The sequence below is a fragment of the Pinus tabuliformis genome, chromosome 3_2 (assembly GCF_031772625.1).
Source record: "Pinus tabuliformis cultivar Carrire ecotype Pingquan chromosome 3_2, CPIR1, whole genome shotgun sequence".
Classification (NCBI taxonomy): Eukaryota; Viridiplantae; Streptophyta; class Pinopsida; order Pinales; family Pinaceae; genus Pinus; species Pinus tabuliformis.
The window spans coordinates 749,998,247-750,014,676 of NC_142302.1; the positions used below are offsets into that span (position 1 = coordinate 749,998,247).

Below are 16,430 nucleotides of genomic sequence, written 5' to 3' on the forward strand. Positions count from 1 at the left end.
CAACTTACAAGAAATTGTGTTCAAGCATTGATTGAGAGTTTCAACTCAAGGTTTCCAGATCTTCATCTTTTTAATGAAACAAGTATGTTTAGTCCTTGTCATTATCCGTCATATCTTTATGTTAGAGAAAATAATGCAAAGCATGGGCTTGAAATACTTTTTCACATTTGTAGCATAAAACATGTAATGAAGGTGAAAATGTACCAACATTTGATATTACAACTTGTAAAAGAGAATTATATCAATTTATTGATGTGGTTTATTTAAATGGAGAAAGATTCCCAATCAAAGATGCATGGAAACCATTTTCTCAAACAGAAGATTGGCACTTTAGGTATCCAAATATGCTAAAATTTTGGCAAGCAGTTCTTGTCATACCAACAAGCATCTTTGCATGTGAATGAGGGTTCTCTAAGCAAAATATGATCAAAGATATAAGGAGAACAAGACTCTCAATTGACATACTTGATGCATTGATGCATATACCATTAATAGGTCCCGCCACAACAAAGGTGGAATGGGAGCAAGTTAATGAGATTGGGAAAGATGCAAAGGAAAGAAGACTATTTGACATGTGAGAATTATCAAGTTATATGTTTTTTTACTTTGCACAAAGTTTATTTATACAAATATTTTTTTTTACATTTGTTGTCCTCTACTATATTTATATTTTTGATATGGAATTTTAATGTTCTTTGTGTATTGATGGAATGTGGAAAACATATAATAATAGTTAGATGGATGATGGCTTCCATAAGAAGAAATCAAATATATCATTTGAAATAATTTTCATGTGTCGTTGTTATAGCTTGATGGCGCATGAAAAATTGCCATCATGGTCGAAAAATGGCCACATCTTACCAACCTTTTGAAAATGCAATAAAAATTGGATCATTTTTCTACTGTGGCATAACGTCTCTCCCTTTATGCTTCTCAAGATGCATTTAAATATAAGGATATTCTTTTGCACATATATCCAACCCCCATCTTTCTTTAGCTTTAATGCATAGCTTCCATGCAACTTGAGACATTTAGTTGCTTTCGTTATCATTTGAACAATGGAATTTAGAAACTTGTAGGTTGTGGCATTAGTTTGATGTCTCTAGATTTTGGAGTAAACCATCATTTGGAACAATATGTATATGTATCAATTAATAATTTGTTGACAAGTGCATTTCTCTTATTGGATGGATTTGAAAACTGGATGTTGGTGGTATGTTCTTGTGCCCTTTTAGGATGTCATATACTTTTATTTTGTATCAAACCTTAGATTAGATAATGTCATCATTTATCTATGAATTTGCATAGAACTTAATCTTATTAGGCATCTAAATATTCAGGTGGCATAATATCAATAGTTGTTTTTGAATGATAGTTTAAAGATATGCAATGGATGACCATCAAGTACTTTACCTAGGACAAATTATATACTTTCAATAATAATAAACATGTTTCAAATGTTCAACACTTTTTGTTGAAACCTCCACAATCTAGGTGTCAAAGTATTATAATTTAGATCTATTTAACTTTTAGTCAATATGTCTACAAGTTAGATTAAAGGGTATAGTCTCTAAATAATACACCAAGGTGAAAATTATTTTTCTATTTTCAATGAAATTCTTCTGTCTAAAAAATAAATTAGTTAGATACTATATGGAGCCCTTTTAGAGTGAGTTTGTTATGATTTTATTCAATGTTACTTTTACACACATTAGTTTTGTTTATATATATATATATATCCATTTTACTAAATTTTAGTTACAAATAGAAAGAAGGATTTGCTCAGCGCATACTTTTACCACATTGAATACTTATAAGCGTTTGCTCTATAAGAATGTAATAATGGAGGAAATCATAACATAATCCTATAAGAATGTAATAATGGAGGAAATCATAACATAATCCTATGAAATGATGTCAAGAGATATACAATGTCCATTTATTATATATTTAATCTTTTAATTTTTAAACGGTTTCACACATACTATGCATTCAATCTTGTTAATATAAATGTATATCCTATGATCCAAAACAATGCTAAAATAACTAAGGTAAAATGTATAATTTATCTTAAATCATAACATAAACTGTATTAATTAATCTAATTTTGAGTTTTTATTGATAACATTCAGTGATTTTACTATGTTGGTCATCTTATATGTCCCATAAAATCTATATCAATATCTCATATATATAAATACTATAACATGTTCAAATTAACAATATTTAATTTCAAATTCCAAAAATTTTAATATAAATGTTCCATATAATTTAATAAATTATTTATATGTTATAATCCTATATTTTTTACTGTGAATTTTTTAAACATAAAATTCACATAATTATATTATTAAAAAATAGTTTTTAATTGGTGGATTTTCACGGAGAGACGAAAGGATGGCTAGGGTTTCTACATTCCTTGGTGCCGCCGTCAAATTGCAGATCTGCGAAGGGGAGGAGATAGCAGAGAATCCCTTGAGGAAATCGAGCGCCGGAACACCTGAATCGTATTCGCCGTCATGGATCGGGCTCTGCAGTGGAACAGGCCACAAGCCCTCTGCATCAAATCGGCCTCCGGAGACTGAACGGTATGCTTACAGGCCATGGACGAGCTCACAACATCAATTTAAGAGGTATTTTAACTGTAAACCGATGGCGGTCAGACAGTTTGTGTTGCCTGAGGATACCGAGAATCCCACAGACCGTGCGGCCTCTCCTATTCGTGGTCAGGCTTCCCCTCAGGATGGAGATCCATTGAAGACGTTGTATCTTCAAGGGTGGGAGAAGCGGATTGACTGTTTTACACTCGGGGAAGGAGACAAGCCGGCTTCTTTCAAGGACCTTCACGATCCCGTCAGGAATGCGGAGACCCTCATTGCGGATTATGGAGAGAGCGCGATTGGGAGAGTGGCGCCTGTGGATTCTGGGTTTTGGTGGATTATTCTTCTCAGAGCGTATACAAAGTCTACCGGAGATCATGCGTTGGCTGAGATGTCTGAGATTCAGCGTGGGAGACGGTTGATTCTGAATCTCTGCCTCTCCGAGGGATTCGAATTCAATGCAGAAGAAAAACAAAAAATCCCCAAATATGCTTTACATCCGCCAGATCTGGAAAACAAAACAGCAAAGCGGGGCATGGATAAGGTCCCTGGAACCACTACGGCTGCCTGTGGAAAACTGTTTACAGAAGAAAGAAAGCCCTTTTACGATCCGCCAGATCTGGAGAACAATCATGAAAATCGGGACGTGATTAAGGCTGATTCGCCAGATCTGAATATATTTATCAGATCGGTAGAAGGCAGACACTGTTGTGTACAAATCAAGGAAGGGATGGATGTTCTGCAGTTAAAAATGCAGATCCAGATCATACTGGGAACTCCGGCAGCATACCAAAACCTCTTATTCTCAGGAATCTGCATGCAGGACCAACACACTCTCCAGCACTACGGAGTTGTTAAAGATTCAACCATCATCCTCAATCTGAGACTCTGAGGCGGATGCAAGGGAACCAGCTCAAAAAATACAGGCTCCTTCCGCGATGCAGTCAAAGGAAAGGAACCTCTGCAACACAGACCAGCACCCACACCAGAGCTTCCAGGACCCTATATTGTGGAACAGAAGCCAGAATCACCTATGCTTACTGTATCATTGCCAGAGGTAACAGATCTATACACAGATTTAATTCATAATGCTGTTATATGCAGATTTAACGGTTATTGGCCCAAAGCTGATGCACTGCATCAATGGGTTTATACATCATGGACATCCAAATGTGAAATATATCTATGCCCTAAGGGATTCTTCATAGTCAGATTTAGCACAGAGCTGGAACGAGACAATATCATTAATCAGGGGCCTTGGTTTTGGGGCAATGCTGGTCTCTTTATCACCCCCTGGTTCCCGGACTTTGACGCCAATACCATGGTAGTTTCGACGATGCCAGTTTGGGTAAGGCTACACAACCTCCCACTGCATTTCTGGCATCGAAAAGCTTTAACAACCATTGGGAATTCCTTAGGAAAACACCTCAAAATAGATGAGGACAGAGCTAACCGGGGAATTTTCACATATGCCAGAATATGTGTAGAGGTGGATCTAAGTCAAGGACTCCCAGATCACATCACATTGAATTTCAATAATTCACTGTGGACGCAACAACTTGACTACGAGAACACGGCTTTCAGATGCCGTGGCTGCTTGCAGACAGGGCACCTTCAATATGCATGCCCATTGTCTAGTAAGGAGCCTAAAGAGAATAAGAAACAACAGAAAAAACCAAAAGGTTGGCAGCATACTGAACCACTGGAGGAGGAGGCACTGAACACGGAACCCACAGACGTACAAAGGAGACAGGAAAAAATGCAGGAAGAGAACACCGAGGGGCCCAAATTGGAGCCAAATAGCTTGATACGGCAGCAAGAATTACAGCTGGAAATAAGCGGTGCCAAACGAGCACATAGCTCTGAAGGATCAGACTCGGATAAAGAACAACCAGGGTACACAGAGGACAACCAACTTGCCATAATTGTCCCTACTACCAACACAGGAGTCTGGCGTAAAGTGGAGAAGAAAAAAGGAAGGAAAATATAGGCCTGTTAACAAAACTTTTAATCATTTCTGTTGTATTCCTGTCATTACAGGAACAGTTTTTTGCTACTTTGTGTTTGCTGCCTGTCATTACAGGAACAACCATATACATATGCTTTAAACATTTACAAAATGTAATTTTATCAATATGAATAAAATTACGATTTTTTCTTACGGAAATAAAAAAAAAAAAAATTAGTTTTTAATTTACATCATTTAAAAAAACATCCAAATTATGTGACCAAAAAAAATCCAAATTCCGATCAGACTCGTACTCATTCCTCAACATAAAAACCCAGAAAGAAATTTGTATACTTGGACTCATTTCTCAACATAAAAAGCGGACTCATTTCTCAACATAAAAAGCCAGAACGAATTCCTCAATATAAAAACCCAAAACGAAATCTATATGACCTATAAAAAAAATCCAAATTCCGACCGTGCTCACACTCATTCCGTCCAGGGTTAGCCTAGGGACCCGACTAATTTTATCGAAATCCATGGAATGCAGCAATCACTGTGGCAATGCGAAGGGCCACTGATTCCATCATTTCAGCAGGAGCAAGATTAGCGATTTTTAGCGCCTCTGCAGAAAATAAGCGCGTTTTCATCTTCTTTTCATTCTTCTCAAGTGTGCATTCTCGCCCATTTTCATCCTCACCTCTCCCATGGCTCTTGTCGTCAGCTACCCAGAACGAAGAGCTTCAATCCCTTCGAAATCGAACGAAATTCACACTCCAACAACATATGACACGTGCCCAAATAATGTCTCTGCTCAAGCAACAACAACAAAGAGGCAATTTCCGGGAAGCCCTCGACATATTCAATGCAGCCTCACGACAGAAGGGATTTCGCCACAATCAGGCCACTTACGCGGTTATGATCCATATTTTGGGCCATGCCCACAAGTTTAAAGCGATGGAGCTTCTACTGAACCGAATGAAACAGGAGCCATTCAAATTCCGTTCGGGGGTTTTTGCAGATGTTATCAGAGTATATGGAAGAGCAGGTATGCCGGAAAAAGCCATCAATACCTTCTACACAGCTCTGCAAAGCTTCAAATGTAAGTACGGCCAAAAGCTTTTCAACACCCTGTTAAAAGTTCTCATCAATATAGGCTGCCTGGACATGGCTGCAGATACCCTCTTCTTCAATGATCTAAAAGAGTTTGGCATTTGTCCCAGTGTGTTTAGTTATAATCTTCTTATAAAGGCATTTTGTAAGGCTAATAAACTGGACCTGGCATTAAGGTTGGTGGCTCATATGCAAAGCCAAGGGTGCCCACCCGATGTCATAACTTTTGGGACACTGATTGGGGGTCTTTGTGAGAGTGGAAGGGTAGAAGAGGCTTTAGGAACATTGAATGAGATGCGGGACAAGTGTTGTGATCCAGATGTTGTTGTGTACAACACAATTATTAATGGGCTGTCCAGAGATGGGCAGCTTGAGAGGGCTAATGATATGCTTTTGGAGATGGAGTCTAGAGGATGTAAGCCTGATGTTATCACCTACAACACGCTCATCAATGGCTTTTGTAAGATGGGCAAAGGGCACAAAGCCATCGGCCTTTTGCGGGAGGATATGCTGGAGAAGGGTGTTGATCCAGATGTTATCACTTTCTCCACTTTAATGAATTTTCTGTATGAGGTGGGCAAGTTGCAGGATTGCAAAAGTTTGTTTGATGAGATGGCGGCCAAGGGTTTGAGTCCTGATGTTACTAGCTATAACATACTTATCAAGGCTCTTTGCAAGGAAAACATGATCGCCGATGCTATTTGCATTGTACATAACATGAACTGTGGGGACATTGATCCGAATGTAGCAAGTTACAAGGTCATTATAGACTCCCTTTGTGACAAAGGGATGATTAGTCAGGCCAGACAGATACTGGTAGAAGCCCTGAAAAAGGGTCTTGTAAAGGCAACCATCGATCATGGCATTCAGGCTTTATAGTGAATCAATGCCCAGTTCGAACTTTGTATCAACCACTATTGTTCTTGGTGCTTATTTTGCGGTTGTATACTTGGGAATTATATATCATATATGTGAGCATCATTTACAAAATTTCATCTATATACACTTGGATCAAACCTGGTTTATAACATGACATTAGCAAGGAAGATAGTGTGCAGGCAGTGAGCTCTGCTGGTTGGTGGCTCATGTATGCTGGAGGATGTGCTGGAGAAGGGTATTGATCCAGATGTTATCACTTTGTCCACTTTGATGAATTTGCAGCATGAGGTAGGCAAGTTGCAGGATTGCAAAAGTTTGTTTGATGAGATGGCGACCAAGGGTTTGAGTCCTGATGTTACTAGCTCTAATATACTTATCAAGGTTCTTTGCCAGGAAAACATGATTGTTGATGCTATTTGCATTTTACATAACATGAACTGTGGGGACATTGTTTCGAATGTAGCAATTTATAAGGTCATTATAGACTACCTTTGTGATAAAGGGATGTTTAGTCAGGCCAGACAGATACTGGTAGAAGTCCTGAAAAAGGCCCTTGTAAAGGAAAGCATTGATCATGGCATTTGGGCTTGATAGTGAATCAATGCCCCAGTTAGAACTTTGTAGCAACCACTATTGTTCTTGATGCTTATTTTGCGGTTGTATACTTGGGGATTATATTTTGGAGCATCATTTACAAAAGTTCATCTATATACACTGGATCAAATCTGGTTTATAACATGACATTAGCAAGGAAGACAATGTGCAGGCAGTGAGCTCTGCTGGTCATAATCAGATTTATTTGAAACATCTAGCTCCTAAATACGGCTTTATCATTTTTACCTACCACTAACAATGAGACCCATACTTAACAGCAGTCAATTAAAGAAATGGTGGTTACCTTCAAGATTTTAATTGGGGGAATAAAATTATTTTATTTTCGTGACTTAATGTTGAATGCCGATGGAAAATGTTGTTATCTGTTCTATATAAAGAGTTAAATTTATATGCGTCTTGTGATTAAGGGGACATTGGATTGGATATTACTATTGTTATTGGTATTTTAACATCAGCAGATTTTCAAGCCAAAGAAACTTGAGGATGTTGATTGTGAAATTGCTGACATTCTCACCTCAGCATCATCAACCCTTTAACGAACCCACATTTCAAGTTTCAACAGCAGCAGCAAGTATAACAATATTAAGCATCTCTACAAAGAAGAACAAGGTTCCTCTTTTCCAATCATTCTTTTCAACTGGGCATCATAGTCCCTCTGCAGCACTCAATCCCCTATGGCTCTCATCATTATCCACTCAAAATGAAAGACATCAATCCCCTCCAAATAAAATGACACACCCCAACAACATATGATATGTATTCAAGTAATATCTCCACTAAAACAATAAACCGATTTTTGAATATTACTCAACATTTAAAGCAGTTTCATGACACAATCGCTTTTGCCACAATCAAGCTACTCATGCGCATTTATGTTCCACATTCTAGGGCTTGCCCACACAAGTTCAAAGACATAGAGCTTCTACTGAACCAATTGAAAGAGGAGCCCTTTAAATGCCACCACAGGTTTTTTGGTTGATGTTATTGGAAACTATGGACAGGAGGGTACACGAGAAAAATCCAACACTACCTTCCACTTAACTGTGCAGTTTCAAATGTAAGTGGCCCCTAGAGCTTTACAACACTAAAAGTCTTTATTAATGCAGGTTGTATGAACAGGGCTGCCGATATCCTCTTCCTCGATGATACAAAATAATTTGGTGTTTCTCAAGACTTAGTCACCGGACTTGACGTAGTGAACAATTGCCAAGGCCAAAAGGGTTTGACTCGACTTGGGATGAACTTGGCAAAAATTTTACGATTACAGAAATATAAAGAAACAAGCTTTTTTCAATTTTGATAAAAACAAATAATTTTTCATTGATATTAAATAAAACCATGTCTATAAAATGCATTATAGCAGCAAGTGTCCAAAATTGACTAATGACCGATAATCCAAGTAACAGGACACAGCCTCTAGGGATGCTGTGTACATATCATATGTGTTGGACATGTGACACATTATGACATATGTCTAACATGTGTTTGGTATGTGTCTTAAAATAAGTTGGACATGTGAAACATTAGGATATATGTCCAACACATGTTTGGCATGAGTCCTAAAACAAGACACATGCCAGACACGGCTCAGACAGATGCCCTAGACATCTCCGAACGTGTTCGACACATGTCCAACGTGTTCGACACATGTCCATGGAAGAGAGATCCATGAAGCCTCTATAAGGGATTTTCCACCTTTTTTTCACCTTTAACTGCAAGGAATGAGCTCTCATGGTCTGTCATTGTGCAGGTGAACGATAAAATCAAGATTTTAAGGGATTCCAAGTGCTTTGAAGGTAAATTAGCAAATCAAAATTGTTGTTCTCTTTTCCAACAACAATGGCTCAATCATCAAAGGAAGTTGGTAAAGGTCAAAGGAAAGGGAGGAATGCCACTATTGATATTTCCCCTCCTTCAATTTCATCTCTCATTGCTAATGTTCCATCCGCTGCAGGTGCAACTCCCAATGTTGAAAAGAACTCTGCTGTAGCAAGAAGGCATGCTCAATTAAAGAAATATCCTGTGTGGAATTATGTAACATGACAACAAGTGCCCAGGGAAAAATTTGTTGGGGGAGGGAATGTTCTTTGGCCATGTAATTTCTGCAACATCTAATACTAGAACACTTGCTACATGTTGATGGCCATTTGTTGGCAACTTGGCCCTTTAGTGAGGACTTGGAGTATGTAAAGTGGTGAATGCTACCAAATGAAAAAAAATGGAAAGAGAGGATAATGTTGGTTTGGGAAAAGTGGCAATAACAAGTAGGAAAAATAAAAATGAAGATCCTCTTCCATTATTGAGGAAGCCATTTAATGGATTTGAGAGTGGGACTGCAATTTAGTTGGCAATAAAGAGGCTTACTTCAAGTGGTGGTCCAATGGACAAGATCTTTGAACAAGAGAAACAAGAGGAGGTTGATCTTTACCATTGGGTTATGTTTGTATTTCAACTTCATTTCATTTTTAATGTTGCATGATATCCTTTGTTTATTGAGATGTGTCAAGCTCTAGTTGAATGAGCTCCAACTAGGTACGTGCCTTCCAATTCAGAGATGCTTAGAACCACATTGTTGGTTAAGGCAAAAAAAGATGTGGATAAAATCCTAGATCTTATTCAATCATCATGGTCTTCATTTGGTGTCAGTGTCGTCTCTGATGGATGGATGGATGGACGCAACATGCCATCCACTCATCACTTTCAAGGTGTCTTCCTTGAATGGACCAGTCTTCTTGAAAGTGGTGGATGCTCTTGGAAAATACAACGATGTGCAGTACAACGATGTGCAGTATATGTGTGAGTTGTTCATTGAAGCTGTTGAAGATGTAGGTGCTGACTTTTACGTGCAAATTATTATAGACAATGCATTTGTTTAGAAGGCTATTGACATGCTTGTGGAAGCTAAATATTCATAGATATTTTGGATACTTTGCATTGTTCATTCTTTGAATTTACAACTTAAATCTATTGCCTTAGATGCAACATGGATGAGAAGTCTCATTATTATTAATGATGCACAACAAATCCACGATTTTGTACAAAATGATGCCAATGCCATCACAATCTACAAAGAATGCACACATTGTCATTGTTGAAGATGGCAAATACTCAATTTTCCTTCTCATTTATTATGCTTACGAGGTTGAGGGACGTCAAGATCTCTTTTAAAGCCATGGTTATTTCAAAGTTTGAGTCTTCTTAGAGAAAGATAGATCAAACTTCTTTAGAAAGATTCAAGGATACACTGTTAGATGATGGTTGGTGTGAGAGAGTAAATCTTACCATTAAGATCATGGACCTTATCGTTTCTTTGTTGTAGTTTGCAAACATGGACTCGCCCAATACAAAAGATGTTTATGAGGGGTGGAATTCCATGCTTGAGTCTATGAAGACTGTTATTTTATAGAATGAGTGCCTTAGTATGGGACATCAACAAATATCTTATTCACCACAATATAGGATATTCTTATCACCAGTTGGGATAAGAATTACACACCTTTGCATTACTTAGCTCAATTTTTGAATCCCAATTAAATACTACAATGATTATTGGCTCAATGGTGGGCCTTTATGCAGATTCTTTCCTCACATGGATGAAGAGATTTCACAAGGGAGGAGGAAGCATTTAGAAGGATAAATTAGGATAGAACTTCCCTTGATGATGTGGAGGAGGGCATATGTTTCTACTGGCACTAAGAGATTTCGAGGCCACGATGTGTTCAGAGATAGGGGGTTAAGAAGTCCTATGCCTGGTGGGCAACTCATGGGGCAACATGACCTATTCGACAACATATAGCCATGAAGATTGTCTCTTAGGTCACTTCATTTCCTTGTTGAGAGAGGAATTGGAGCACATATGGGAATTTGTATGGTTTGAAGAGGAATATGTTTGACAATTCCAAGGTAGAGATAATTGCGTATGTGCACTCCAACCTCCATCTTATTTATAGGTAGGAGTGAAGGAAAACAAAAAAGATGTGGAATGTGTTTCATGATGATATGGGTTTGAATGAAAATGTTGAGTTGGCATTAGCCAATTTGGATCTCAATGAACCAATACTAGAGTCAGCCACTTTTGATGATGGTGATCCTTGTGAGGGGTCATCCTCTACACCAACAGATTATTAAGGAGGAAGAGGATGATGGAGAAGAGAGCAGTGACAATGATGGTGATTTTGATGTTTTTGACATGGAGGAGGACTACTTATAGTCACGCGCTATGAGATTTTTCCATCTATGGTTCTAGTATCTACCCTATTTTGTATTCTCCATTGGCATCCGATGTATATTATCATTGACTCAGTGTTTATGCAACATAGTTTTAAAAATCGACTGGTTTGAACCAAAAACCGGTCAAATCAGCTGATTAGATAGACCTAGGTAACAAATCGGTAGAAAAACCTGGTTGGAGGGTCAGTTTGTACCAGTTAGGTTCTTAACTAGTACAAACTAGCCCTAACTGGCCAGTTCCAACCGTAACCAACTCGATTAGATCTTACATGCATGGGGAAGTCTATGACCCCTGTTGGTAGTTTCTTAAGTGGTTTTGGGGAAAACCAAAGATTTTCCTCCCAAAACAACCCCCTTGGCCATAAAACCAACTTCCCCCCTCCAATACCCTAAACCTAAACAAAAAACTTAACTCAACCAACAACGCTGACAATCCATTAAATTCTTAAAGGAAAAGTGACATTTACTTCATCTTCCATTTCATCCTTTTAACATTACCATTAATTGTTACAAGATGTTTGAGAGTTATTCCAACCTCATTGGATTTCATATGGAGAAACTAGAATTTTACATCTCATTCAAAATTTGGCAGACTTAAACGTTTTCAGGAATTTGCGATTTGGGGGATTGCAATGTTTTCATTTGATTATGTCATGTGTGAGGGTATGGGATTAACATTTGATCAAGAGGATGAAGCCATTTATGTACCTTGATGTTGGTGGTATTGATTGTTGAACTCCATTGAAGTTGGTGGTATTAATTGTTGAATTCTTCTACCATGGCCTTAACAAAAATGTACCTTTCACTCAAAAAATGATTTGGTAGGCATGCTAAGTATTTTATACCATATTATAAGGTTGAAGAGATAAACCCTTCACTCAAACCCAAATCATGGTTAGGCATGTTAAGCCTTTTCAATTTTTACCATATTATAAGGTTGATGAATGCAAGTTTGAAGACTTTGAGCTAGATGATGCTTATGTAGTTCTTGTGGATGCCATTTCTAGTAGTGGTGAATCGGTGATGAGTTTGATGAGTGATCTTAGTAATTAGTGATTTGTAGTAGGCCAATGGCCCAAATAACTTGTAGCATTGTTTATGGACCCTAGAGGCCACTCAGAGCCTCATTGATTATGTATTTTGTTGTTGATATGTAATGCACTCTGTGCCATTTTGATATATTCACCCTTACATGGTATATAGATGAATGAACTTTGCATATTTTGTCTCTAATAGCATGGAATCATGGTTTGAAATCTTCAAAATATTTTTTTTGCATTACAAATTAATTATTTTATGTATTTTTTCAGATCTGTTTATTGAATCCAGTTTGATCTGGTTCTGGTTCGAATCTCGGTTAGATAGGTGGCCGGTTCGAAACCTGGTTCTGATTTTTAAAACTATGCTCGCAATACGTTTTGATTTTGATGACTTAATGAGAAAATTGCAATTTGTGGTTTTAATTTCTTGTGTTGTTATTTTATTAATATTAATGTAGCAATTAATTGTATAATTGTATCTATATTTTGTAAATGTTCTAGTTTCTAAACAAATTGGATATATAGACAATTGATCTTTATGTTTATATTTCTTTTTTGTATTTCCAATTTGTAATATATATATATATATATTTTGAAATTTTAAGGTCACTGCTAAGCCAGACACCAAGTTGGTGTATGAGACCCCCTTTGTCACGCCCCTACACTGGCGGTACTCTTCCAACCGCACTATAGTGAGGTGCGACATTACCAACTGTTTTCTTTTCACCAATACTTATGATTCTAGACTACGCCTAACATTCCATACTTAGTTTATTTTTCATTACCAAGTATTATCTTCGTCTTTTATACAATGAAAGCCCATAACATTCACATAAACAACATTATACAATAGAAATGCACAACAGTATAAAGGGAGGGGCAACTCCCTGCAATATGAGTCTGCCCGAATCAATACATATAATCTTCTTTTAAGTACAAGTTAAATCTTGGGAAACCCCAAATTTACACTTCGCCAATTTTCAAACTTCGGCAAACTCGGTTGCCCAGCTCGTCGGCGCCTCCACACGGTTGCCACACGACTCACCAACCTTTCGTTCACCTCATCGCACGATCGTGTTGTTTGCCCAACTTGGGCGCACCTCATCATAACCAAGTTCCAACACACGGGCGCCTCCACACGAGTCACATCTTCGTTCACAACCTCAACACTTCACTATTTCCACTGTTTCGTCGTGCACGACGCGCCCTACCCAAATCACCCGTTCGCACAATTCTTCGTTTCGGTGTGCACGGCGCGCCCTCGCCCAGCCACCCGTTCGCACGTCCACCCGTTTACCCAAACTCGTTCACCTGAACAACTTCACCTGGGTCGCCACACGACCTCACCTGGGACGCCACACGACTTCACTCGGTTCGCCCAAACAACCTCACCCGGGTCGCCACATGACTTTACCCGGCTTGCCCGAACGACTTCACCCGGCTTGCCCAAACAACTTCACCTGGGTCACCCAACGACCTCACCCGGCTTGCCCGAACGACTTCACCCGGGTCGCCTGACGACCTCACCCGGCTCGCCTGAATGACCTCACCCGGTTCGCCCGAACGACCTCGCTCGAGTTTCCTGCCCGACGACCTCGCCCGAGTTTTGCCTGAATGACCTCACCCGAGTCCTGCCTGAACGACCTCACCCGGTTTGCCCAAACGACCTCGCCCGAGTTTCTTGCCCGACGACCTCGCCCGAGTTCTGCCTGAACGACCTCACCCGAGTCCTGCCTGAACGACCTTGCTCGAGTTCGGCCCGACGATCTCGCCCGAGTTTTCTGCACGAGTTTTCTGCACGAGTTTTTTGCCCGAGTTTTTTGCATGAGTTTTTCACCCGACGTTTCTGCACGAGTTTTTCACCTGAGTTCTGCCTGTCGTGCGGGCTCATCCACGCACTGTAGAACTCCTCAACCGAACTCGTGTTGGCCGAATGATGATTTGCCTCCACAAATCGTCCATCAATATATACGGGCGGGTGGCGGGTTATGTCACCTGGCCGACCCACGCCCAACGCCCAAGCCGACTCGTTCAGCATGTTGCCTTCGCCCGAGTGGAGGGTCGGCCTGCCCAACTCGTGGGACCACCCTCACAACTCGCCCAACATCGTATAAACTCGCCTCTTGGTTCATTCATTTCGCATTTCGCACAAGTCCTTCGCACGGTGGAGTCGCCTTGCCCGTCGCACGGACCGCAGGTCCATACATCCTCCCCCACTTGAAGTCATTGTCGTCCTCGACAATATCTCATCCCGGCAACCACCTGTCACCAAGATCACCATACCAAGGCATACACCCCATCAGTATGTCATATATCGGAAATCATCTCAATCCATGACCATCAACCACCCTGTCACAATCTCCACACGCTGCTCCCCATCGTGGAAGGCTGGTCCCTCCATCTCAAGCTACATGTCCACTGCAACATATCGTGTCGACCTTGTCATGTGTCATTATCGTGTGAACTGCTGCCATGATACTCCAACATAATGCTAACACATCTCTGTACACTGTCGACCCCCATGTTTGAACTAGTCGGGTGATCAGTCCAACTATCACGCGCAAACCATGAGAATGCACATCCTCATGCCACCATCAGTTGTTTCTCAGAATATCCCGTCACATTCTCAACTCGATCAAGAATCCATCTCCATAAAAGTGTAAGCCATGCTCAGGTCCATGAAGTAGTCTCCATTCCGTCTGCAACATGCTGTCCATGATGCTTTCTATCCAACATCATCATCCATCTGCAAAACATCCATCTCCTCAAAGTGAAGAGATCATCTCATCAAACTCCGAATCTCGATGTGCCACATCCAGGTCCATGAAGCAACCTCCATCATATCTGTAATGTGCCATCCCTCAAGTCAGCCATAGAAACAAGTATACACCTGTCTCATCTCTCTATGTGCTGCCCATGATCATAGATCAATTAGCTCCCATGTGTCAAAAGTGGTTAAGTCTCGGCTCAACCCATGCCCAAGTGTTGCCACCAAGGCATCATCATTGTTGTAACTCCAAAAGTCACAACAATCTCATGTCATCATGAGCTCCATGTGTCATCTCCAACCAACATCTCAGCAAGCATACAAGTCTCGGTCCAAAGGTCTCTGCAAGATGCCTCAGCTCTCCATGTAGTAGGAATGCTCCATAGTCTGCTCACAACTCCCTCCAAGTCCATGGCCTTGTTGTACAAGAGTGCACAACCTCTCCATCGGCTCATAAGTAAAACATCTCCATGTTACACTAGCAAATCCACCTGCATAACATCCCTGCCTTGGCACTCCTCATTGGATGCCCATAAGTGACACCTCTACAAGTGCTCCTGCCTAGTGTCCCTGCATAGATTGCTATGCTCCATGTCTCCAACCTGATGTCCATGACTTAGTTGCCCATGTAGTCCAACCAAGTAGACCCATCACAACAATCGGTCATCCTCATCCAAGTTTGCAATCTTCGGTCTAGTGAACTTGGTCATCCAACCATATCATCATCACATGAGTCTCTCCATCATAGCTCCCCCACTAAAGGTTCCACCAAGACTATCTCTTGGTCTCGGCCATGAGAAGTCCACCCAAGCAACTCAAGTGTGTGCCCTCCTCAATCTGTCCATGAGTCATGGCGGGCACTTAGCCAATTCTTCATGTGGTTAAAGCATGACCCAATCCTCCGCAACGATCATCATGTTCCTCCCTTGTCACGGGCCTTTGTACCTTCCACCATAAGGTCACAAACAACCCCAACAAGTCCTGCAACAGTCAACAATCCTTGCTTCTCCATACAAGGTCTCATTGTAGACATCCATGGTAAGATCCTTCCTAGCATCGGCAAACTGATTTTGCCCTTCCCTGCATACGATCCATCTACCAAATGCTCAAATGAAACACGAGTATCAATAGTACTTACATCATCATGAGGCTCCTCCATGTGAGTATCCTCATCCATCCATGTCTGCAAACTGCACAATCCTGGTCCAACTTGATCCACCTCAAGTTCATCCTCCATC

The 16,430-nt window shown here is 40.2% G+C and overlaps 1 protein-coding gene across 1 annotated transcript; it reads left to right on the forward strand.

Moving 5' to 3' along the window:
• Positions 1 to 4,944: 4,944 nt before the first annotated feature.
• LOC149182774 (uncharacterized) lies at positions 4,945 to 7,248 on the forward strand. Its single transcript, XM_089416937.1, has one exon. The coding sequence runs from the start codon at positions 5,113 to 5,115 to the stop codon at positions 6,538 to 6,540; it is 1,428 nt and encodes a 475-aa protein (XP_089273063.1). The 5' UTR covers positions 4,945 to 5,112; the 3' UTR covers positions 6,541 to 7,248.
• Positions 7,249 to 16,430: the final 9,182 nt, after the last annotated feature.